At 41.7% G+C, this 25,690-nt stretch overlaps 1 protein-coding gene across 5 annotated transcripts in view; it reads left to right on the top strand.

Moving 5' to 3' along the window:
• The window catches only part of POLQ (DNA polymerase theta), a 55,436-nt gene that overhangs the window by 25,285 nt on the left and 4,461 nt on the right, over nt 1–25,690 (top strand). For 3 of the 5 annotated variants that reach the window (XM_068957882.1, XM_068957853.1, XM_068957862.1), the window contains exons 13-29: nt 651–844; nt 1,168–1,292; nt 2,798–3,041; nt 3,863–7,056; nt 8,091–8,234; nt 8,848–9,044; nt 9,781–10,021; nt 11,173–11,366; nt 13,292–13,429; nt 14,831–15,005; nt 15,831–15,966; nt 18,258–18,376; nt 19,372–19,556; nt 19,922–20,033; nt 21,617–21,741; nt 23,221–23,374; nt 25,150–25,265. In XM_068957882.1, the coding sequence (XP_068813983.1) occupies nt 651–844; nt 1,168–1,292; nt 2,798–3,041; nt 3,863–7,056; nt 8,091–8,234; nt 8,848–9,044; nt 9,781–10,021; nt 11,173–11,366; nt 13,292–13,429; nt 14,831–15,005; nt 15,831–15,966; nt 18,258–18,376; nt 19,372–19,556; nt 19,922–20,033; nt 21,617–21,741; nt 23,221–23,374; nt 25,150–25,265 (5,793 nt within the window). Of the gene's footprint in view, nt 1–650; nt 845–1,167; nt 1,293–2,797; nt 3,042–3,862; nt 7,057–8,090; nt 8,235–8,847; nt 9,045–9,780; nt 10,022–11,172; nt 11,367–13,291; nt 13,430–14,542; nt 14,603–14,830; nt 15,006–15,830; nt 15,967–18,257; nt 18,377–19,371; nt 19,557–19,921; nt 20,034–21,616; nt 21,742–23,220; nt 23,375–25,149; nt 25,266–25,690 lie in introns of all 5 variants that reach the window. The other 2 variants (XM_068957874.1, XM_068957844.1) reach the window with 1 other exon arrangement.

The raw sequence follows: 25,690 nt of genomic DNA on the forward strand, positions 1-25,690 counted from the left end.
TTGTCTCCTCATACTGCATCTGATTCTGTACTGGTTGAATGATAACAGAATTGTTTGTCTGTCTAGAATTGTGTACATGCTTTAGGTGGCTCTTCTGTTAGCGTTAATAAAAGTTGAGATTTCTTGTGCTCAAGGTGAATGCAAACTTCAGTAAGTCCGGGCAAAAAAAGACTGTGTTTCCTTCTGCCTGATCAGAAGTCATGGCAGTGGTTAGTGTGGTTACTATTATTGGATGTTTGTTTATTTATTTATCTGTTTTCCTACTGTGTACTGGAAAAATATCTTCTTGACGTTGATTTTAATAGGCTGATAGAAGTTAGTCAGTTTTGTTACAGGAGAGTAAAGATACAGCTTAAAAAATTCTTTAGTGGCTTGTATTTAGGGAGCAATCTGACAAAGATTCCAAACTGTTTAATCATTAGAGTATGCCCAACATGAGTCACATCTTGTCAGTACAAATATTAAAAAACTAGATTAGAAAAGCTTTTACTTTCTTCAGGATACGTGGTTATGACTCAGTGCCTCTCAGTAGCACGTAGGATGCTCTAACCACATTCCCTAGATTGTGTTTTTGTTTACACTTGTCTTTGAAAAAGCTCTGCTCTGCTTGTTGCTCTGAAATAGTTTTTGCACTGTCTTGTTTTCTTTAGGTTACCCCAGTGTATGAGGAGTGGACCACAATTGATTGGTACCAGTTTTTCTGCCTATGGGAGAAGCTACCTGCCTCAATGAAGCGTGTAGCTGAGCTGGTGGGGATTGAAGAAGGCTTTCTGGCTCGCTCTGTAAAGGGCAAAATCATAGCTAAAACAGAGAAACAGCATAGACAAATGGCCATCCACAAAAGGTAGCCACAAATGGGCTCAAAGACCAGAAGCTATGGCATGTGGAGAAGACAGGTTCTGTCTGTGTGTTTTCTGGAACGGGCTCTCTTGCTAAGTGAGCTGGTAGCTCAGATATGTTTACGGAGAACCTGGGCCTGGTCTGCTGTGGACCAAGAATACTGCTGCCCTAAGATGTTTGCGTTGATACTATCAGACGCCATCTTCTGTGTTCCTTTTGTGTGCTGTCCTTTACCCCTCTCCTGTCTTGTACTATCACAGTGTGTTTTGCCCGTGCCCTAACCTGCCTAGATGAATGATTTTATTTCTATGCATGCTTTTTCTACAGATTTTTCGCCAGTCTTGCCCTCCTGGATTTAATCAGTGAGATTCCCTTAAAAGATATGACCAAGAAATACGGTTGTAGTCGTGGCCAGCTTCAGTCCTTACAGCAGTCTGCTGCCGTCTATGCAGGTGACTTATATAAGCAAAAAACTCTCGGGAGTCTTGGCTAGTCTCTTTTCTTTCTTTTCAAATCAGGGGATAAGATAGCTGCAGTGCGGTCCTAACTACAGTGGTCTTGTAAAACCTCTTCCAGTTTTATAACCTAACTTGTGAGATGGAATCACAGAGTAGTACGCTGTGGGAATGGGGGCGAGCTGAATGGAATCAGGCAGTGTTATAGCATGCTGAGGTCTGTGGAAGCTATCAGATAGTTTGCCGTGCAGGAACGCAGTTTGTTCGATATCAAGTATGGAAATTAAGTACGAGTCCATTCTGAAGCTTTGCTATATCAGCAAAGAGTACCTTCGGAATGGGTGAAGTTTGAGGTCTCTAAGCTTTGCGGTGGCTGTTTCCTGGTAGCAAAGTTTATCAGCCAGAAAGTACACGTTTAATGTTTCAAAACAGAGTGAGTAGTTGCCAGGTCATTTGTCCCCAGATATCGAGAGATCAGAGAGCTGTGACCTTTAACATCACTTCTTAAAAGGGATTGTGCAGGAAAAGAGGTAACAGCACAATCATGTAATTAAGAGTTTTTTTCTGTCACCTACATCCCCTGTTATTCTGTAAGTGGGTCCTCAATTTGAAAGACAGTTTTAGCTCAATGTGTTAAACCCCATGTGTGGGTTGCAGCATGAGTCAAAGCCCCAGAATGAAAAGGCCACGCCAACTGATGCAGAGTAGCTTAAATTAATTCTGGCAGTATAAACAACTTTTTATTGTAGCAGTTTCACAATTCTCTATTCCCAGTAGTAATCGTTTTCAGCGGTCAGGTAGATTAGTACAGACACAAAAATAATTTGGGAACTGAAGTTAATCTGTTGACATGAGGCATAGTTAAGAGATATGATAAAAGTTGTATTCTATAAACACTATTAAAAAAGTGACATTGAGGGATGCTATATCTTTCAGTTATTTTCATATTCTGAAGGCTGAGTATGAAACTGCCTTTTCCTTGTTTTTTTTCCTCCTCCCATGCTCTGGGGACTGCAGTTTTAACCTGTACCGTAGGTTTTGCTGTCTCCTATGGTACTCTCAGTAACCAAAGTTATGCAGACCAAGTTCTGCTGTTATGGAAATCAGTGCCAACTTTCCTCAAAGATCTGTGGCTCCTTTTAGTGCCTTTCATTGCTGCTTTTTGTATTTTCTTTTCTTCATTGGGTTTGGTTCATGGGGATCGTGTTATAGAGTATGGATGCATTTCATGCTTGCAAGATTAAGATCTTTGGAAAAAGAGTGTCGTTTACGGTTTCTGCCTCGCTTGTAAACTGGTTAATTCTAGCTTAAATTGAGTTCTGCGAGAACAGCTCCTAGTCAGAGACGCAATATGCATGTGTTAGGGAATAGTGACAGTTCCCATATGTGCTGTGAAGGTGAGAAACGTAAAGGTAATGCCTATTAGATGCAGGGAGAGAATGGATCCAGCTTAGTAGAACTGAACCTAGAATTAAGTCTCTGATGCAACTTTTATGTTCCAGGAATGGTAACAGTTTTCTCTAATCGACTGGGCTGGCACAACATGGAACAGTTGCTTTCTCAGTTCCAGAGCCGACTCACTTTTGGTGTTCATAGGGAGCTATGTGACTTGGTACGCATCTCTCTGCTGAATGCGCAGTGTGCTAGGATGCTTTACAATGCTGGCTTTGTCACAGTGGCTGATCTTGCTAAAGCCAGCGCCGATGATGTGGCGACTGCTCTGAAGAATTCAGTGCCATTTAAAAGGTGAGAAATCAGTCCAGGAGTCAGGTAAGAACTTTCTTTGTGAGGTAAAGGATTACAGGATGATTGCCTGTAATTAAGTATGGCAGCCTTTTGAAACTTGGTGCCAAATGTTAATTAAAAATAACGTGTAGCTCACTGTGACTAATCACAATAACTCCATGATTATTTTGAAATTAATGCAAGCATGTTGTATTTGCAGTATAACTTGAGGAGGCCTACGTTTTCTTGTTGCTTCTCTTTTTGACCTACAGTTTAGTCCTATGCAAACTGTTAAAGCTTTCTGGAGACTTTTTGCTGCCTTTAAAGAAGAATTAATGCTTTTGTGCTCCTCCATGTGATCAAATGAGTCCATGATGTATTGCAGCATATCATATGAGATTCTCTTCTGATCTTATGTTAGTGAAATGACAAACTGTCAGGATCGAGTACCTATCAGAGTGTGCTGTTACACCTGTCTGGCTCATGCTCCTGAGGTTTCTGTTCCATGGAAACTAGTGCATGAAGGGTAATTGATTCAGACCTGCATCTTGCGCTAGTAGGGAGTCGGGACTCATCTGGGGCGCATGTTTGGATACAGAAACTTGGGAGTGCTTCTGGGGTATGCAGTCTAGACATAATCACTGATAGCTTTCATTGGCACCAATTCACATTTAGAAAACTGGAATAGTCATTTACTCAGTAAGTGCAGTATATTTTGGACGTGCTTCTGTGAAGCTATCATGCTAATTGAAATAGGAGTGGAGCCGCAGAGGGATGATTTCTTGTATTGTTTGCTGTTATCTGTATGAGTGTTTAAATCTGCCTGTTAACCTTTCCTGTAGTGCTCGTAGGGCTGTGGACGAAGATGAAGAGTCAGCGGAGGAGCGTCGGGCTATGCGCAGCGTCTGGATGGCCGGAATGAAGGGCTTAAGTGAAAGTGAAGCGGCTTCCCTCATTGTGGAGGAAGCCCGGGGACTTCTTCAGCAGGACTTGGCACTGATGGGAGTGCAGTGGAACCCAGAGTCTTTTCTTGAGTCTAATACATCCTCTGTGACCAGCAATGAGTCAGAACTGGAAGACAGAATACGTAGATCAAGTGGAGAATGGTCTTCTCAGTCTTCTAGGGTACTAAACAAGCAGTGGCACACAGTTCAGCGTTGCAATGGCCCTGGTTCTGCGGCTGGAAACTTATCAAATATTAAAAAGGGATATAAAAGGCCACTAAGTGGTAGTACAGCAACCTCCAGATTTCAGAGCGAAGTCCCAGGCAGGGGACAGGTTCGGGCAGAGGAAGGAAATGGTGATGTTGTGCGGAGTGCTAGAAAAAGGCCAAATATGAATCGAGATAAGGAAAACATGGAAGGTATTTCTCAGGTCAAAACCAAGACAGATTCCAGGAGAGCAATTCTACAACTCCCTAGTGAGCAGGGAGAGACACCAACATTGAGAAAAACGTCTTCAGTTTCTAGATTGATAAGAAGTATGGACACACATTTAAAACGGACTAGGAACAAAACTACTTCAGAAACCGCTTCAAAACTGCGGAGGTCACTGCTTGAAGATTCAAATATGCTTAGCACAGACATACAGGAGCCTTCTGCTTTCCACCACCATATTTCTAAAGATATTTTTTTTCCTGACCAAAATAATAGGGAATTTATAGAAAAAGGGTCTGTGACTCATGAAGTCCCAAATTCTGTGCAGATAGGGGAAATTAACCTTGGCAGCAAAAATAAAATGTCAGGATTGTTTACAGAGCCTTCCACCACTCGTGAAGGGATGCCTAAGGGGAGAACACGTTTTCAGGCAGGTATTGTAATGCAGGGTACTTCACAGGTCAATATGGAGATAGATGATATTGTAGAAGGTCCGGTAATACCTACTAGTGCTAGGACACTGAGAAATGAAAATATCGATGATAAGCAGAATGAAATCAATAAAATGCAAGCAGGTAAGAGCTGTGCTGACGAGACGGTTGGTAAGTGGCAGACTGCTCTGGACACAGATCACTGTAATGTAACTGCCAGCTGTTCTGGAGATGGACATGTCCATAATGGTAGCAGGAAACAGAATTCTGTGCATTTTTGCCCTGGTGAGGATAAATCCTGCCACTTTCAGATTCAGAATAGTGGCAAAAATAGGAGCAAAAAGCCTGATGGAATATTATTACCTGCTGGAGGAGTGCAGAAAGCCAACAGTCATCCTGAGGATTTTCTGAAAGACACTCTATTAAAATCCGGAGCTGCTTGTGATGCAGATGGTGTCCAGAGTGGTCCACTCTCTGATCTGTTCTCTGACTCTAGAGACTTTGAAGACAGTTTCCAGTTGGATACTCAGACTGAGAAGATAATAAAACAGGAGGAGGCAGTTGGAATTGCAGGAGAGCAGGGAAAACGAGGTTCAGAGCTGGCAGCATTACAGCTGCAGGAAATCTCTGAGAAACTAAGCTGTGCTAGCACTTCACAGGCTGAAAATGCTACTTCTGAAAGGCTGGTTGCAGAGGTTAGGAAACTGGGCTTATCGAGTCTTGCCACAACAAATAACATTATAAAAACCACAGATCACCACTGCAGTAATAAAGTTAGGGAATCTGGAAGCCTTAATTTACAGCCTGTGGCGAAGGAAACAGAATCTGCACCTCGCCTTAAAGGAAATGATTTCTCAGTGACTGACTCCCAGCTGCACAGTTTTTTACAGGATTACCAGACCCAAAATTCAGTGAAAGGGGAGTGTGCTTCTAAAGGCCGTAATAAAACAGCCTCTCCTGTTGGTGGGCAGCACCTTGTACAAGTAGAATGCCATCCTGTCCCTGAAACAAGCCTGAACATGAGTGATAGCTTGCTGTTTGATGATAGCTTCAGCAATGTCAATGACCTTTCAGCTGTTCACATCATGGAGGCTGACAGAGAAGAACCTGGGGCGAAGCAGGGGGCTTTGGTTCCCCTAGATGGTCTTTTGCAGAACCTAAGACCTGTTCAGAATAGATTTGATGTCAGTGGCAATCACAAAGAGCATGAGGATCCTGCACAGTGTAACAATGTGTCTCTAGCCTTCTCTGATCTAATAGCTGAAGTTTTAGATCATGCAAATTCCCCATCTTTTCAGGGAGATCTTCCATCTACAGTTCATGGTCGGTCAGGATTAAGAAACCCAGTGATTTGCAATGATGATCCCAGACCAATGGACTTAGTGGGGGCTCAAAGTGAGACGCTCCAAAGAAGCCAACTAGCTTCAGACAAGAAAGTCTATCCAGGGGTGTGGACTGACTGCACATTTGAACTCAGCCCAGGATTGCAGGATGTATTAGACAAATGGCCTAGTTCTTCAGGCATTGAACCAGTTTCAATAAGTCCAAGAAGCTCCTGTTGGAAAGGAAAATTGGTTGCTTCTAACACTAATCGAGAGCCAGCTCCAGTTTTTGAATTTGAGTGTTGTCAGCCAGAGCCTTTGCCCACGTGCCAGAATTCAAAAAACTGTTTCAAAGGTAAAGAAAACAAAATGGGAGCCTTGGATGCTCAGAAATTAGATTGTATCACTCTTCCGCTCAAGGGAAGTGGCAGAACATCTGATCCGCTACCAGATAGTATTAATGGGTTTATTCCTCCAACACCCCCAAAAGAACTTTTTCCAAAGAGTTCTGTTTCCCTCTCTGTGAAATCTGGAAAGAAGAGACGCATCAGCTGCGCAAATGAAGGGCAGCAGTTTCCATCAAAGCAGAATAGGAAGGGTGATGGAGAGCAGCAGGTAAAAACACTGCAGTCGAATGCTGGGAGTGCAGACCCAATTGAGACTGATGTAAAAGATGATTCTGTTATAGACCAAGGCTTTTCACTGCAGCTGTCTCAGGATGTTTTGCCACGCGTTCCATTAAGTGCTGAAAGCTTCACGATTATTGATGTAGCAAGTGACAAAGCACTTTTCCAGACTTTTATTGCAGAATGGAGAGAGAAAAGCAGATTCTCCATCTCGGTAGCATGTGAAAGAACAAAACGTCTTTTGTCTCCCAGATCAGCAATTGGTGGCAGGTTCAGAGAAGGTCAGTTCCATATTCCAACATTCATACTTTGCAAGCAGCGGGGTGGCTCCTTCAGCTTAAGGCAGGAGAGTGAGGGAGGAAAGGATTTGCAAAAAAGGAGGAAGATTACTGACAATAGTTGAATATTGTTGGTCCCTGTAAAGCAAAGGAACTGGGTGATGGCACGGGATGGAGAATTGGGGTCAAGCATTGCACTGGTAGATTGGAGCTGGGAAGAGTAGGATTGTGTTGCTAGTCCTTGATCATGATAATGAACTGAAGCTTCTTTGCTTGTGAGAGAGAGCATCTGAACGTGCAAGTTTCATTGTACCTCTAACTTTGAAGTGGAAGCATGTTGTGCTTTATTGTGTTTTTTCTTTCCATGTCATAACTAAGTTTTAATATATTTTTAAATCAATAATATATGTGACAGTACACTATACAGATTGTTCAGGGTCTCCACCAAGCAGTGTTACTTACGGGATAGCTGCCTGAGCCCAGGTTAAATACTCCCCAGTCTGCAAAAAGTTAATTCATAATTCATCTGTGTATGAAATTCAGATCAGTCCCTGGATTTTTGCAACACTGCTTCGTTTTTTTGCTACCAGAGATATTCATATACAGCACCTTGCTCCCTGCTGCCACTGTATAAACACACTCTTCCTGTAAAATAAGAAGGTTGAGCAGAGTTAGATTACTTGCTATTATACAGTCATGACAACAAAAAAATCTTCACTATAAAAATATAATTTTGACGGACAAATGTGAAGTGTTTTATGGAGTGAAAGGAGGGAATACAATTATGTCTCAACTCTTTAAGAGACTGCTAGAGAAGGCCAGAGTTTTGCAGGGACGCTGTATTGGTGAGCCTTTCTGTTAAAGGACAAGAGAAGATCTTGCTATTCTAAGCATGTTTTTTCAGAAAGAAGCACGGACTTCCTCTCTGTAGATAAAAATGAAGGATATGTATTTATTGTATTTAAGTTTTCAGAATCCAAACTCTTCTGTATTTACGGATGCCATCTTATAACTGTAACTAAAAAATATTCCCTTAGTTAAATCACCTCAGTGGATGCAAGTTAAAGATGACGGATTTCCTGTCCAAGGCTGTGAAGGCATCTTGGTAGTTGGACTGGCAGTGTGTTGGGGTGGAAAAGATGCCTACTATATCTCTTTGCAGCAGAAACAAGACCAGATGGGTAAGTGAGCAGACAGGCCGTGCTGCATTCCATGATGCTGCCTTTCAAGAAAGAAGCTTGGGGAGGTGTGTTCTTTTGAAGTGTTCTGAATGTCCCTACCACAGCTCAGTTGTGCAATGGAGTGATTAGCTGTATTACTTGTTCAACACTCTTAAGTGTTCAACACCCTTGAACAAATGGCTGTGGGTATATCTATACCACTATATGAGAGGAGCAGGTAATGGACTCAAGCACTGGACTGCTCATCATGCTTACTGCTTAATTGTTAGCTTACTCCCTTGTTCTCTTTCAACTTTCTCCAAGAACAAATCTGCTTGTGGGAATGAGGGGAGGTGGGGGAATACTAGCATGCAGGACATGACCCAGTCTGTGCTGTTTGGCCTCATGGCTATAGCTCCTTTATTTAGTAGTATAGATAACAGCACGTTGTTTTTTGGGTGCTACATTTGGTTCGGTGAATTGCATAAAATCAGCGTAGTTTTCTTCTTCTTTATTCACAGTCTAACAGTATTTTGTTCTGTGTTTTAGTTGATTGAGTTCAAGATTTTTCTCTCACCTTTCCTACCTTCTAATGGGTAAAGAAATGATTCCTTGCTTGTATTTCCTGCCTTAGAAATCAGTATGAGCTTGGCACCACCACCTTTGGACGAAAGCCTGTCTGTAACAGAGAGACTGTATTATCTGCAGCTGTACCTGCAGAATAAAACAAAGCAGGAGCGCTCGCTTATCATGTACAACTTCATTCAGCACTACAAGACCCTGGTGATGGCTTGTGGCATCTCCTTGGAAGGAAGTTTTGAGGACCCAAAGGTATGTAGGATTAAGAAAGTGCTTGTGCAAAACTACTGCTTTAAACACACAAGTGGAAAGATGAGTACTTTTTGGTGCTTTGCTTAGGCTCTTTAGAATTGATTGCACACATCTGTCAGGAGATTAAGTGAAATTTTCTTCCACTGGGAAATCTAGAGCAGTACTTAGGAGACTGCTTCTGCTATATGCCTTTGTGATGTCTGCAAGAGAAATGGAGCAGATTCAGTGGTCTGTTAAATACATGTTAATCTCTTACACTTGAACCCTTGGATGAGGAAGATGAGTTGGAATCCCTCCGCCCTCCCAGTGGACAGGGCTGAAATGCTGTTTTGTTGCTGTAAGGAGCCTGGGACCGAAATGGCAAAAGTGCTTCAGGCTAGATTATTGGTTCTGGGAGGAGAGGACTTTGTGACCAGAAGATTTACCTGCCGCGTGTGTGGCCACCCTTTACTACCACAAGTCCCTCAAAACAAAATTAAATTTGCATATGATTTTTAAAATGTAGGGGTACCATTTGTAACTCAAATGAAGCACTAAAAAGAGTAAAAGCACCTTGTAGTCTTGGTTAAGAAAAGCTTTAGAGGCATGTAACTTTTTTTTGCAAATGATTCCAGTCTGCTGGCCAGATCAAGAAAAATGGTCTGCCCTATAACCTTGCATTAATCTGCAATTTCTTATGTACATTGTATTAGGATTAAAATGGCAGAACGGTCTCATGGAGGGTCTCTCTTTTAAGGTTGCGTGTTGGCTGCTTGATTCTGGCTCTAAGGAGCGTACGCTTCACAACATGGTGACGAACTTTCTCCCTCACGAGCTACCCCTACTGGAAGGGGTAGGCACTGGCCAGGGGGTGCAGAGCCTGGGGCTTAGTGCCAGTACGGATTGTTCTGGGCGGTACAGAGCAGCTATAGAGTCTGTGCTTATCTTCAATGTCATGAACCAACTCCATAATGAATTACAGAAGGAAAATCTGACAGGTAAAGAGAGCCCTTCTGGTTCAGGGCGGAGGTGGGAGGGTAAGGGGAGCTACGGTACCATAACTTGAATGATCAGTGGAAAAGAGAGGAGGTTTGAGAGTTCTTATCTAAGTGTATTGTATTGCAAAATGCTGATTTGTTAGAAGAAGAAAGGGAATTTCCTTTGGAAGTACATCTGTTTTGTCAAAAAATTCAGTGGGGCAGAGTTTGTGGGTTCAGGATAGGATTTAAGATGTGTCTGTGCCTCGCATATCCAGCAGTTCCATTGGTTAAGGCACCCTCTTGGGTAATTGCAGAACCTGTTTAAAATCTATGAATAAAGCAGAGCAAAGACTCAGTCCTTGGACTCTCACCTCTCAAATGAGTGCCCTGGCCGTTCTGAGGGGGTTTGTGGATGTCTCTGTGCTTTCTCATGAGCTTTTTCAAAAGCTGTTGCTTTTCCTTGTCAGAGGCAATTCCTAAAATCCCCAAATGTTTTCTGAAGGAGACTTCTTGTTCTCTGGCCTGCCCCTGTGGAATTCTTTACTGTGTGTGTGTTGTATCCATGACACTTTCGGGATTCCATCGTGAATGGTCCAGCACTTTTCCACTAAGATTTGCTATCTGCTTGTCCCTGTTTTAAAAACTAAAAAAACCCCTTAAACTTAAAAAAAAAAAAAACAAAAAAAACCTAAAAAAAAGAACGAACCCAAAACACATGCACCCTGTTCCTGAGCCTTGTGACTTTTATTTCCACTAGATTGTACCCAAACCCTAAAGTTAAGGTCCAGGCTTACTGAAGTCTTGTATCGCCAGTTTACAACATAATTCATGGTCATTATAGATAAATCTTGGAACACTTTTAAATGGTGTGAGTGGTGGAATGAAGGTGTATCAAGTTAGAAAGCCTTGTATTAGGCTGATCTGCAGTTTATAAAATGTTCGGATCCAAAGAGATATGTTTTCTTAGCAAAAACATTTTTGGCACAAGCTGTTATTCTAAAATATTCTGAAAACAAAGGTATTTAACTTAAATCTGTATTAAGAGATTTCAGTGTGCCAGGACAGTCAAGATTTTAAAATCTAGGTGTTTTTTTAGGATTCTTCAACTGCATTTTATGAATCTGCTATAATTGATCTGGTTTTTTCCTTGGGTTTTGTACTTATTACAGATGTGTTTTCTAAAGTGGAGATGCCCACCCATTATTGCTTGGCTCTGCTGGAGCTGAATGGCATTGGTTTTAGCACAACAGCATATGAAACCCAGAAACAGGTCATGCAAGCTAAACTGAATGAGATTGAGACCAAGGTGTATCAGCTTGCTGGCCACAGCTTCTCCTTGACCAGCCCTGATGATATCGCAGAGGTATGTGAAGATTAGGGGGGGAGCGGGGGGAACGTTCTCAGAAGTCTCCCTCATGAGGCCTTCACTTAGAGTTAGTGAAAACTGTAGAGGGCAGAGAGTATATGAAGAAAAGACAAAATCCAAATTTAACTCTACTCCAAATTGATTTATCTTTACACTCATCACGAGCCCCTCACCTGCAAAGCGCAGCCTGTTTGTGATCATTGTGATTTCTACCAAGTTCACCAGAAATAAAGAAGAAGAGGGGAAGCACTGAGTGGAAACAAATATGTTGTTTTTGTAAGACCTTGGCTTCTGGTGGTACATGAGATGATCTGCCAGTCACATGGCTTTTGGAATATTTTGGGTTAATAGGGCAGCATTAGAGCTGCTTTGTTGCAATGTCAGTTTTTTTGCATACATGAGCTGCAATATTGTGTAATCTGAGACTAAAAGTAATTGTACTGAAGAAGTTCCTTTGTTGCTCCTGTCCCTGTACAGGCATGACAGAGAAGGAAAGACTGCTTTCAGAGTTTTGAATCAAATACTGTCTGTGTTTAAGAACCTGCAGACTTGTGTATAGAAATGAACTCTTTAATAATAGCCTAAGAAACAGATAGATTTGTATTTAAATTAATAATACTTTTATTCCTCTTCTCTCCTAAATAACTTTACTGTCTTTATATGTGTGTGTATGTGTGTGTATACACACACACACACACACACACACACACACACACACACACACACACACACACACACACATATATTTATATATATATATATATGAAGTATACTGCTTATAAGAATAAATTAGAGTTGCTGTGCAGATGTTCTGACATTTTTAGTTCAGTTCTCTATACCAGTTTCTCTCCGAGGGGGCTTTACTCTTGCTCGTGCGCTCTCTTGCTCGTGCGCTCTCTTGCTCGTGCGCTCTCTTGCTCGTGCGCTCTCTTGCTCGTGCGCTCTCTTGCTCGTGCGCTCTCTTGCTCGTGCGCTCTCTTGGTCTTTTTCTTCCACAGTAGTCCAAGTTTGCAAGCAGCCATCACTAGAAGAAGTTCCACAAAAATGTTCCTTCTTTGATGCAATTACCGAAGTTTTGCTCCATAACATTAGTCTAAGACCAGTTGGAACTCTGGAAATAGTACTCTGGTCTAATATCGCTCTGCTTCAGGGAAAAGGGGAAGAAAAGCTTTTCTGAAATGCTGTTCTCTGAACTGTGGAAGCTTGTTTTTCATGTCTAAATTTTGTTAGGAACCACGTGGCGTATCTTGTATCTTACCCTCTTCTAATTTTGTGTCCGTAAAACTTCAGTGCTACGCAAATGTATGAGAAAGCAACTTCTGTTCCCTTCTGCCACTTGTGAAATGAAACACAATAGCTGTTAAATAGTGTATTATGCTACACAAAAACACAGACTGAAAAATGAAGATCTCTATTGTATCTGTTGACAAATGAACATGTACTTCATTTTCCACTTCCTGGCAAATTGCTAGAAAAACTAACGTTCAAGCTATTTCGAAAAAAGTATTTGTGACCAATTCCTTTTGTGCCGTTTGTGTTGCTCTGAAGCCTGTTCCCTACAAAGATTTCTTTTCTCTGCCAACGTTCTTCCAGTTTTTAGTCATTTTAACTCTATACTTTATTACAGTTGGCTGTCAGCAGTAACCTCGCTTACTAGAAGGAGTTAATTACCTTTTCTAAAAACATACATCTGAACTCAAACTTACAGTATTTAGAAAATGAGATTTTTAGATTGTGTTTTGTAGTTAATTAAAATGAGGAGGAACGACTTTGATAGCACAGACCTTTAATGGTTTTTTAATTACCTGAAGCATTAGTACTATCCTTGGGTTAGAATACAAGCTGTTTAAATGCTTAGTCACTCTTTGTTTTCTCCGAGGAGCAGCACACAGAAACTGATTGGAAATGTTGCCATTTTTCAGGTTTTGTTCCTGGAGCTGAAGTTGCCGCGAAACGGAGATGTGAAAATTAAAGGGAACAAGAAAACTCTGGGTTGTGCCAGAAGAGCAACTGCTAATGGGAGCAGGGTTAGGCTGAGTAAGCAGTTCAGTACAACCAAGGTACAGTAAAATCTGTTTCTAGTCTGAAAGTGACTGTAAAAATAACTCCCTCTTAATTCACACATCTGCTCCCTGGGTGCATCAGAGTTAGGTTTGCTGACTTAAATGATAGTAAATTTTTACTGCCTTCTGCTCCTCCACATACCACTGGAAACTCAATCTGGATTCTGCCGCCTTCTCCATTAGTGGAGTTATTAACTCCTCCTCCTCTTTGGAGGCCTGAATGTAGTGAGGACGTAACTATAAATAGAAGGCTTCAGTAAGGATAAATCAGGCAGAATTTGGTTTGCAGAACAAAGTATAAGACCAAAATAGCATAGTAATCTTGTAAAGCCAATAGCAGAAGAATTTTTCAACATCAGCTTGAAAGATACTTAAATAAGGTGATTAAACAGTATTTTTCTTGCTCGTTACTAGTGTATCTATGTTTTGTGCTTCAGAAAATCTGTTTTCAGTATGCGTAATCGGCCCTATCAAATTGAACATATCAAAAGCTTGTGTATATCGGAAAGCCATCAACATGCTTGCCAGTTACTAAATATATTAATATTAGCCTGAGGTAATTAGTATTAATATACTAATGGCTGCTGTTGTCAGACAAGTGATATTAGCAGATATATGTAAGTTTGTTTTCAGGACTCATTCATTTGTGTCGTTTTCTTAGTTTTTCCCTTGTTCAGTGTAGTCAGCGGCTGGAAGGCAAGTATTGATCTCTGAAACTCAAGTGGCAGTGAAGAACTGTGTGTTAGTGGTGGCACGGCAGAGAGCAGGAGGCAAAGTGAGGATTCCCTCCCTTTGCTATGCAGAGGGCTGAGGCTGTAGCTACCTGCTGTATTACAGAAATGTTATTTTGAGAAATGATCTCATGCAAATGATCGAAATTCCTGTTAGTCCCTTCATATTTCTGATTTTAACTGAAAAGATTGTATTGCTAGCTTTGTCTCGCAAGGAGCGTGGTCGAGGCCTTCATTTTATGTGTTCCTAGCATACAGATAGGAGAGAGAGCAGGGAGAGAAATATGCAAGAAGATGGAGGAGGAGCAGCATTAAGGCTGAGCGAGAGGAGACAACGTAGGGGACCCGTGGCAAGCGATGCTTTATTTGACCATTTCAGGTGACTTATTTGTTGGTGCAGATGAAGAGTGGTGATGAGGACTCAAGTCCAGAGAGAGAGGTGATTGCCTTGCTGTGTGTGATGTACTGCAGCTGGGTCTCATGGTGCTTACATTGCCCAGGTGTAGGCAGTGCAACTGGAGGGGATGTCCGTGTGATATCGAAGCAGTGACTTTGGAAACTCACTGTGGGTAAAGATGTTGCTTTTCCCTGCAGAACTGCAAAAACTGTATTTAATAATTAAGCTTTTAAGGCAGCTAATTATAATAGTGCCCTTTTTCCCTTCAAGGATGTTTTGGAGAAATTAAAGGCGCTTCACCCATTGCCAGGGCTGATACTGGAATGGAGAAGGATCAACAATGCCATTACTAAAGTGGTGTTCCCACTACAGAGGGAAAAGCGTTTCCATCCTGCACTAGGAATGGAGAGGATATATCCAGTGTCACAGACTCACACAGCTACAGGTAAAGAAATACGTGCAAAAGCCTCCCTTTTCATTGATTTTTTTTTTTTTTTGGGGGTGGGGAGGGGGTGTAGGGGGGCAGGGTCGGGGGGCAGCTTTCCTAAGAGGAAAAGACAAGAAATGAAGCCTGTTTTGTCTTTCAAAACTAAGTCAAAATATTAGAACAATTATTTTGCATTAATCTGCCCTAAAAGTCTAGGTGCATTGTAATCCATAGCTTTTGTATTTCCTGGGTAGTATTACTCATTTCTTGCACATATTGGCGTGTAAATCTTTGACCCCAGAACAAGTCCAGTATTTCAGGGTTTCTTATTAATGATATAGAAATGCTGCAGGGGAAACCATCTCAAACCCATTAAATCCAAATTAAATTTACTCACTACTTCTTGGAGAAATGATGAAAACATATCCTTATCTTAAAAGCAAGGGAAATGAGGGACAGAACTGTGACAACATTGGCAAAGATGGTGGCTAAGCTGAGAACAGAATCCAAGAGGCTGTTACAGCTGTGATTCCCTGTGGAAAACACAAGACTACAAAGCATCCATCACCACAGAAAGACGTTCTAGTTTAGAATGAAAGCGTAGTAAGGCAGGAAAATAGATTTGTTTGTAAAGGGGCTTGACGGGCAACACTTTTGGTCTCGCTTCTCCTAGCGGGTTTCTTAGCTCACAAAGCAGCAGTGGAAACAATACTTCCATTTTCTCAGTTCTTCTTTTTGCCCAGAAACGCTTGGTTATTGGAGATGCAGATATGTGCTTTCCTATATTAGGTTAGAGAGGCTCCTTTGTGCCCTTTCTTAATTTTGGCTTGTCTTACTTCTCAGGTCGAATAGCCTTCACAGAGCCAAATATCCAGAATGTGCCAAGAGACTTTGAGATAGAAATGCCAATCGTGGTTGAAGAGAGCCCACCCTCCCAAGCCCAGGGAAATGGTTTTTCTCGTGCTGTTTCTGGAGGAAGGTAGGAGCATCGTGGCAAAGCTCCTGTCTGTTCTACTTGTCTTAGTGTGGTTGAGTTGTCAAATTTTTCTTTTCTGACTTCCCCCACGGCTGTGGTCATGTCCGCGTGACTCATTACTCAGTGTTTCTCTTAAAATTTCAGGGGAACAGATAACCTAAGAATCAGTGATGTGTGAAAGGCCTAATAAGACTAAATAACAGTACGTGGCTCCATTTGCCACGTGCTTTTTGAGGTTCTTTATGAAACCCTACAGAGATGAGATTAGCGTTATCCTCCTTACTATTGCGTGGAAAGCCTGTGTGTGAAGAATAGCCAAACTGAAGTTAGAATCTGGTTCAACCTTCTAGGACCTCCTCTGAAAGAGGATGGGAATATTGTGGGAGGAGCAGAAGAAAGTGCAACTGTTTTGTACAGTGCAGCTGCGTGTGGCAGAGAGCACGGGTGAACATATTTTTTTGCTCGTTGTTAGTAATTTTCTTATAAAGCAGCTCCTGCAAAAGCACCCAGATTGCAGAATGATTCTAAATCTGATTTCTGTTAACCAAATACTCTATTTTGATAGCATTACATGCAAATGCCTAAATGATTGCATAGCAATCTGATCTATCAAGATGTATCTTTTTATCTCTTCTCCTACCACTATGTGCCTTGCACATCCTTGTGCCTTGTGAATGGGTCAGTCACGGGAGCACAGGAGTAACGGGATCTCGTCTATTGTCTCTCTTCTCTGGGAGAAGCACGAGACCTGGCTCAGTTTGAGGAATTGTTCTGGTAGTGGTCAAGCTTGCAGCAGCTTTGTAGGTTGAACAGAGTGTGTGCTGGGTTCTTAGAGACTCCCCCGTAGAGAAGCAGCCCACTGGAGAAGTGGAGCGCTAGCTGTACTTTTTGAGAGAGGCCGCCTTCTCAGGCTGACTTTTGGAAATACGTTCCTTATTTAAGCCTCTGTGTTAGGAAGATGGGCACTCCTAGAAGGTACAAAAATGACTGCTGGCACAAAAGAAGCTGTCGTGTAGTCACCCGCCCAAGTATGCAGGTGACAGGACTTCCAACCTTCAGTTCAAACTGTCCTTTGTCTTAGTAACGTGCCCAGGTGTCAGAGACCCTTCTCCTTCCTTCTGTTTTAAGAAGCTTCTGAGCAAGGGAGTGTAGCTAAATTATATTGTGGTAAAAAAGCCCTTATTCGTTCAACTAAATTGTGATGACCACTCAGGGTGGTTCTCTGCAGTTTGCATGTGTTACCACTAACCTTCAGCTATTTCTTTTGAAAACTTATTTCCATGTCTTTTGTGGGATCTTTCCTCTTCCTTGGTCCCTGCCACTCCTGAAATAACAAGGTACAAGAAGAAAAGGAGGTGCCCAAAGGAAGAGAACACGATGCCTTTTCCATGGTTTTGCTTTATTTGGAACTGGCCTTGATTTCCCACACATAAGGGCTCTGACTAGACTTCCAGTGAAGAATACAGAAAGCCAGCTGGTTGATAGGTGCTGATGGGAGTAAAAGAAGTGAATGTGTCACAGCTGTGCACTGTTCAGCTGGTGCACTGATGGATGCAGTCCCATCTGCAGCTACGGGTGACCTGGGGAAACATGAGAGCTAAGTAAGACCTGAGAGACTGCAGAGCACCTGGGTGCCACTGTGAACTTCTGGCCTTCTGGAAGAAAAAAATCAGGTGGTTTTGGGGCAATTTTTTGCTCCATCTTTAGAGAGGAAAAGTGCAGTGTATTCTAAAGGTATCTTTTGCAACTTCTGCTCTGCTTTTGCAGGCTTGCTTGTGTGCACACGAGCATGTGTGTATGCAAGCGCGCACGTGTGTGTGTGCATTCCTGAGTCTGGTGTTGTGGGGAAATTTTTCCTGTCTCTAGTGGATATGGTTTGGTGTGGGTGTTAGCATGAAAATGATATTGGGAGAAGACTTGGCACTCGAGCTGGGGTATTGAATTTTTAGGATTCCTGTAAGGCCCCTTAACTGCCTTTCTGGACTGCACCCATTACAGGTTTGGGACCTTTCATCTTACCTGTTCTGGAGTGGAATTATCCAATCTCTGGGCCAAACACTGAATATACAAGGAGAATTTACCCCTAAATCTGTTCAAAATCAGTAAATCCCTTCAAGTATACATACAGCCTCTGTTTAATTCTCCCATGGTCAAAATAGGTATGGGTTGTGCAGAAGAATGGAATAGAGGCTAGTGTCTCTGTTTTCACTAATTCTTTTGCTGGAAAAAATGATTACGCATGTTTAAGTGGCTTAGAAACCAGTGAAGTACTGTCATTTTCTTTATCTCCACAGAGGTAAAAAACATTCCCGTGCTTTGCCTGATGGCTCCAAGGCTCAGGCTGAAGACAGAGCTGAAGAAAGAGGAATCCCATTTTCTGTTAGCATGAGGCATGCTTTTGTTCCTTTCCCAGGTAATACCCGGATCCTGCTCTGTACCAGCTATTATGTTGAGAATATAGATAACAAAAAAAAAACCTTAGATCTGATGAAGAGTGGAAGAAATAGTGACAATATGTAGCTGTTAGAGCAGGCCTACGTGGAAAACCAATGCTGTAGTTAGAGTTTGCCCTCAGAAACATTCACAAGGAGACTGTAAAGGAGAGCGTTTTGACTGGGGAAAGCATTCAAATGCTATGATTTAAATGTTCACACTTTCATTCCCTCTTTAAGAATATGTAGTTTTTAAGGAGCTATGCTTATGCAGCCAATAAGGCACAAATTGCACAAAACGTTCTCTAACATTTGCTGAAATGTTCCTCATGTCAGTCACATTGCCTGCCCTGGCTCAGTGCGAGTCTGCTGGTCTGATCCCTGTGCTCATCATTCCTATGAGGTGCTAGACTGTTGCACAGAAGCCTGAACAGATACTTGTCTGGGAGTACTCAATGGAGCCTATATGTAGGGGCTGGGTGGTAAGCAGGGAGGCTTGGACTTTGGGGGAACAGGCAAGAATCCGATTTCATTTATACCACTGATTGGCAAGACTTTCAGCCGTGGCAGAAGCAACCCATTAACCTGTTTTCACAAGAAAACAGATTGAGGCTGGTTGGAGTAAGAGTTTTCATGCCATGTCATGCATCTATGGGTGTGTATGTAGAAAGTTGCATAGATGTGGAAAACTTTCAGAGCAGAAGGTGCAAGTAGAGCACCTTCGAAGTTTCAGTCTCTTTCACTGTGTATAGTAGCTGTTTATGCTTGTGGGAAGCTACTTCCAGTGCATGAGGGAGAGTCCTGATTTAGTAGCACGTGCTATATCCTCTTTGCACTAGTATCATGCAGGCATAAATGATGGCAACAGTCAAGCAGATGTGATTCAGGCCTTCAGTTTCTCAAGGAATGGATGATCATGTGGTTGGAGTAATTTATGAAATAATATTGCTTCAGGCTAACTTGTTGTTGACTTCAGGTGGCTTAATCTTGGCTGCTGATTACTCTCAGCTTGAACTGAGGATCCTTGCTCACTTGTCTAGTGACTGCCGACTCATTCAAGCCTTGAGCGGAGGTATTGATGTCTTTAAGAGCATTGCAGCGGAATGGAAAATGATTGATCCTGAAGCTGTTGGAGATAGCATCAGGCAACAAGCTAAGCAGGTAATTTTTTAGGAAAAATAATTCTGCGGCAGCTTGCTGAGCAGGAAGGTTTGGTGACCAGAACACCAGGGAATCCCAACAGTAAGGTTTTCTCTTTGGGTTCGGGTGTGACTGGAGTTATTCAGGCCAGTAGCTGTTTAGTAGTTGCTTTATATGTCCTCCTGTTCTCCGGAAGTTTCAACTGGTGCTGACAGGGTTTTGGGGGATGAAGGTGGAAGAGCGGCTTGTACTTGGAGGTAGTCTCTCTTGAGTGCATGCCCTTGCCCCCACACGTTTGTCTTCCAGTGATTCAAACTTTATTTTGGCTCTGCTTTCTCTGCATGGCTCACCATATGGTTGTGGTTCTTCTGACTGTCCTCTGGCAGATTTGCTATGGAATCATCTATGGAATAGGAGCAAAATCTTTAGGCGAGCAGATGGGGATTGATGAAAGTGAAGCTGCCGACTACATTGAGTCCTTCAAATCCAGATACACAGGTTAGGATATGGGTGTTTAGGAGCTGGGCTCCCCCTCTTCACTTCATGTCTCTTCAAATCCTATATTTGTCTCTGCCCTCTGTTACTCCTATCCGGTTCAAAAATTGTTTCCATTTTAAAAAAGTTTTGAAAAAGTCTAGCGCATGAACAGAGCTGTTTGGTACTCTATAATGTACTCTGCGGTCCTGTTTTATTCATCTTCAGGACATTGTTATTTTCTCAGTAAATTAATTTTTTTGTTTTGTTCATTAATCAACCCTGGGGATTAATTTTAAAGCTCTCAGCTCTCTGGATAAGAAGCGTTCTTTTTCTTATTAAAGCACATGGTTTTAACAGATACGTAATATGCCTTTGCACCAAAGTTCTTATTGTTTTAAATACAAGCGTTTATCTCTTCTATTCTTCTGCTTTCATTGAATTTTAAACTATTTTTCATATAACCCTTACATTTTTTTTCCAGCTGCTCAGAGTAGCTCTCCCATACTTTGTAAAAAGACGTTGCACTTCTTAAGACAACTCTTAATTTTCCCTAGGAAAGCTATAGCAAGAGTAGAGTTGCAATCAGAAAATGAGTGAAGGTCAAGCTCTAATTGTAAAACTTGGAAATGAGCTGGAAAATAAAGTTCTGAAGATTCAGGGTTTGTTTTTATTCAAGTGACAAGTGCTGAGAAATGCCGTCCCATTAAGAGCCTGTCCAGTCTCCAGTAACTTCTGGGATAGTCTTTCCTTCGAAGATGTTAGAAATGACTTCCTGCCTTCTTCCCCTCTCAGCACATGCACACCTGTTGTGCTCACGTTCTGCAGTATGTAAAGACCACTATATTGCAACTTCTCTTCCTGTGAATTTTCACTTGTATGTAATGCCAGGCTGACATACTAAATTACATACCTAACAAATTAACTAACACTGTCAAGCTTGATCTTGAATATTCCTCTTATGCTTTACATTTTGTATACCTTGGAAAGAAAATGTCTGGAATTAACTTTTTCCATTTCAGTGCAGTTATTTTCTGAATTTGCAATGAAAAGGACTTTTTCCCTGTTTTGCCATACTTTGACCTAAATTTCTTTTTAACGTCCTTGATGTATTTGCTTCTTCCCTTCCAGAGCACAGCTGGGTGAGTTTGTTTCATCCTAGAATCTGAAGTGACCGTTTGAAATTGGGCAGCCTGAGGCATCAAGGGCTCTGACTTCTACTTTCAACTTACTCCTTTCCTGCTACTTGTCTTTCCAGTGTTGCTCTGGGTCCTGACCTCTCCATTATCAATAATACGTGTATCGTGCTCTGTTTCTTGCCACTGTGCAGAGCTGACTTCCTACCACCTTGTGCACAGCCAGATATCCTGACAATATGCATGTTTTCTTACACCTCAAAGTCTTTGTAAGTTCACCCAGCAGAGGTGAGAATAGGCTGAATGAGTGATCCTGTGCTTTTGTCTCCGTCACTGACAGGGTCTAGGGAATGTAAAGCATTACCTACCTCTGTCCTTTTTAGGTTTCTAAGACCCCTTCCAGTGACCCCGGTGAGGAGTTAATATGAAACATCAGCTGTGTTAGTGCATATTTTTTCTTACCTTTCACAGGGATTCAGAAGTTCTTGAGGGAGACGGTGCGGAGCTGCAAAAGAGATGGGTTTGTGCAGACTATTCTTGGGAGACGGAGATATCTGCCAGCTATCACAGATCCAAACCCCTACAGTAAAGCTCATGTATGTTGACCTCAGCACTTCTTTTTTTTTTTTTTTTTTTTAAGTATCCGTTTTCTACATATCTGTAACTGCAGCTTTACAGGTCTGTCACCCATTTTAGTCATGACCTTCCAGTTCTCACCGAGTTCACTATTCCCTCAGTTGTTCTCTGAATAACAAAGCTTTTGTCATGATTTGTTTGACGTAAGTCTTCTGTGACTTAGGGTACAGCTGTCATCACTGTTCTAACCTCACTTCATAACTCCCACGTTGGAACTGGAATGAGTAATATATTGATATAAGTGGACATGATTTTAAAAAGCCTCCACATAGCGATGTTTTTAACTCTTCAGGCTGAGTTGTTCCCACTCAGTAGTCTTTGCGTGTTATATATTGTCAGCGCTTGAACAAGTAAGGGCGTTTTAAGTCCTGTGGTTTTGGGTATTTATTCTTTTTCTCATTTGCCCTTAAGGGAAAAATTTAGTATAACTAGTTAGATAAATATTTACTTAATACAAACCTATGCACAGACATTTTTTTTTTTTCAAGGTCATTTTGGACACACCTATCATAGATGCTGTACTTCAGTAAGAGCAAATTGGCTTCCTGGGGAGATGCTGCATTTCTGTGGGGAGGAAGTGTTACACTTCTCAGTATGCAGCTGAATCAGAACGTGTGGAATTAAAGAGGAGGGAGGAGGTGGAGGAGTTTGTACCTCAAGTTGTTGAAAGGAGAACCCGGAGACTTTCAAAAGAATGGGTTTTTTAGAGAGGATTTGGTTATTGAATCTGAAGGGTACTATGACATGGGGCTTCACAGATGCACCTTCTGTTTAACTTCCTTTTATTCTTTAAAGTTCTGTTAAAGACCAGTTAATGAATTTTATTTCAGCTTCCTCATAACTGTCTTGCCTCCCTTTCAGTCCTAATCTGGAGAAGGAAGAACCTCTCAAGACAGTTTACTTCTCTGAGGAGAGGACTGGTAGAGAGATTTCTTGTGTGGGGGAAAAATGTCATTTGTAATAGTGTAGTCTGATGTGTGTTTGCACAGCTGTGATGATCTGGCAGTCAGGGTTTGCTGCAGTAGATCAGATTATTAGTCAGTGAATTTTTTGCTTTTGATGGTCCATTCCTGATAGTTTTGAAAATACAGAAGTGTTTTGTGCTGCTTGGATTGACTGAGAGTTTTCCTGTGCTCATGAAACTCTGTTGTTATGGGTATAGGCTTCTCCATCTCGTGGCTTGTGACTTTTGCAGGTTTTTGCCTTTGATATTAATACTTTTTAAATTTGTAGAAATCCTGCTTTTCTTAGTCCCCTGGAGAAATTCTGTGTATGAAGCTAGTCTTATGTCTTTTCCTCTCTGGCAGATACAATTAACCTTTTGTCTGGACATTTTAGTATGCCTGCATTTTGCCATGGATTGATTTATTGATGAATTACATGTGACATGCTGGATTTAATTTATTGGGTGGGTGTTGAGAACAAGTATCTTTGTTTAGGCAGAGCGACAGGCTGTGAATACAACTGTTCAGGGATCTGCTGCTGACATCGTCAAAACAGCCACCGTGAACATTCAAAGGCGCCTGGAAGGTTTCTCCTCTGCGATCAAGTCCCATGGACATCTGGAGAGCTCATTCCAGAGGGATAAGACTGGTACGCTCACCTCTGCCATGTGCCCTAGACTGAAACTTCTGATGTTACAAATTGAAAGAAAAGCACCCCCTGCCAAAGCTAGGGGCCTCGGGCCAGGAGCGGGAGACAAATTTTGTTTCCTGACAACAGTAGGACTGTGTCTAACAGGCGGGGCAGTCCTAGGGAAGGAGGGAGACTGTCTGCTCAAGACATAAACTAAAGCAAATGCTGTGATCAAAAACCCCAATCACCTCAAAGTACCTCTTGCAAATGTTGGTAGTTGGAGTATTTATGTGATACTCTTGTGATGCCGCTGCAGGTTCGTTCAAAAATAGGAAGCAGAAACCGAGCGGATGCTCTGGCTTTAAAGGCAGTGAAAAGATAGTGGAACAACTTCTTGTTCCAAACAGTATGTTTTTTGTTAGAATTAAGTCTGGAATTTGTTGACCTATATTGACCTATATACAGAGACTCCACAATAGCATTATATGAAGTGTTTATCAGCGTGACTTTGCTCTGGCTGCAGTTAGCAGGGCTATGCTGGGGTACTCGTTCCCATAGGATGGCTGTGAAGACCTTTTTAGCGTATTATAGTCATCTGTCATATATTTTTAGAAAGATAATTTAAGGGGTGGAGTGCTGCATTTGTTTGATAGTTCATATGCTTCAACTTGTAACGTGAAGCTGTCGTAATTGATTCTTAGGCCTGAGAAGGAAAACTAAATAATTAATTATTGAACCTCTAAAAATATGTCAAGGAGTTTTATTTTAGAGAGCCAAGATTCAAAGGTCTGCAAAGGATGCACCTTTGCTATAAGGAGAGGGCATGTGCTTGGAGGAACTTCCCACCCTCCCCAGAACCAGAAGCTACTGGTCTTTGTCCAGTGTAATGGAAGGAAGGAGAGCAGTTGCATTTGGTTGGCGTTTTTTTTTTTTTTCCCTCTAATACCATCTGTTTCAAGAATTTGAAAGAGTTCCCTTTCAGCAATTTATAGATGCCTATCCCAACAGAGATGCATGCTGAAGCATGTGGCTTCTTCAGCGTTGCTCCATTTCAGTGTGAGATTTGTGTGAGGAATTGATGGTGCAGTGAAGCCCTTCCTGCGATTGTGAACTGGAATCCTTCTGTTTGCTAACCTGATAAATAACTTCTGAGTCTGTGTGTAGATTTTTTTTTTTTTTCTTCATTTAAGGCCTTTACCAGGGAACAGTTTGTTCCATTCTGTCTTTGGCAGGCATGGCCTACCAGGATTCTGTTGTGTCAGCTGTTTACTAGCTTATTCAAAGACTGCTCATTTTTTATCGAGAGTAGTAGCTACGGCTTCAGATAACTGCATTTGGCTGGGTTGAAGGAGTCTTACTGGCTCTTTAGAACTAGCCATTAAAATGATTTAGGAAGAAAAGCAGAATCCTAATTCGTTGCCGGAGAGAACGTTATAAACCAAGTTCTGATTAAACTTGACATAATTTTGTTTAAAATTTACTTTTAAAACAGATGGTTCAGGAGGTGCAACTGTCTGTCTTGTTTCTGTTCTGATTCACATCTTTATAATATAAGGCTGAAATGTTTATATGTAAAATGCTTTTCATTAACATTTTTCCCTCAGTAGCTGTACAAATATTGATAGAATTGTAATGTTTGGTGTTTTTATCTGTGTGCACAGACTTCTTCATTTTAAGGTTCCTCATACTGTCTTTCTCAGCGTTACAAATATGTGCAAGTGTTTTGATTACGAGAAATCAAATTATGTCTTTACATAATGCTATCTAACAAACTGTGCTCTTCACCTGTGTAGGAAGGCTAGAGGGGAAGAGAAGCAGAGGGATGTTACCTCCTGTCAGTGGAGCTTTCTTTATTCTCCAGCTCCATGATGAGCTCCTCTATGAAGTCGCAGAGGATGATGTCATCCAGGTACAGTTGTGCAGTTGCTTTTTAGCCATCTACTGCATTGCAGCGTTTCAGACAAGCCCTCCTTCTAAGGGCTTGGCTTTTGGTCTCTGAATCCTCTCTGGATGTATGCCAAAAGTTCAATGGGATGAAAAACTATGTCAGTATGCTGGAGCCCGTTATTTTGGGGCTTGAGCCGTTTCCATGGCAAAAGTTGATAGTTTCTGTTCCAAATGTGTGTGCTTTGCTGCTTGTAACAGCAGTTCGTGCAACTTCTGTACAAAGCTTGATGACTGTTGGTACTATAGAGGGGAGTTTTTTTCTCATTTGGTAATTCCCATGGTTTATTCCAAGGTATATTTGCCTCCCTGTTATGCTCCTGCCTGTCTGTGCCTATCTCAGTTACAGGTATTGTCACTGCTATGGTTTGTACTCCTGTGTAGGGAAAG

This window comes from Struthio camelus, chromosome 1 (assembly GCF_040807025.1).
Source record: "Struthio camelus isolate bStrCam1 chromosome 1, bStrCam1.hap1, whole genome shotgun sequence".
Taxonomy (NCBI): domain Eukaryota; kingdom Metazoa; phylum Chordata; class Aves; order Struthioniformes; family Struthionidae; genus Struthio; species Struthio camelus.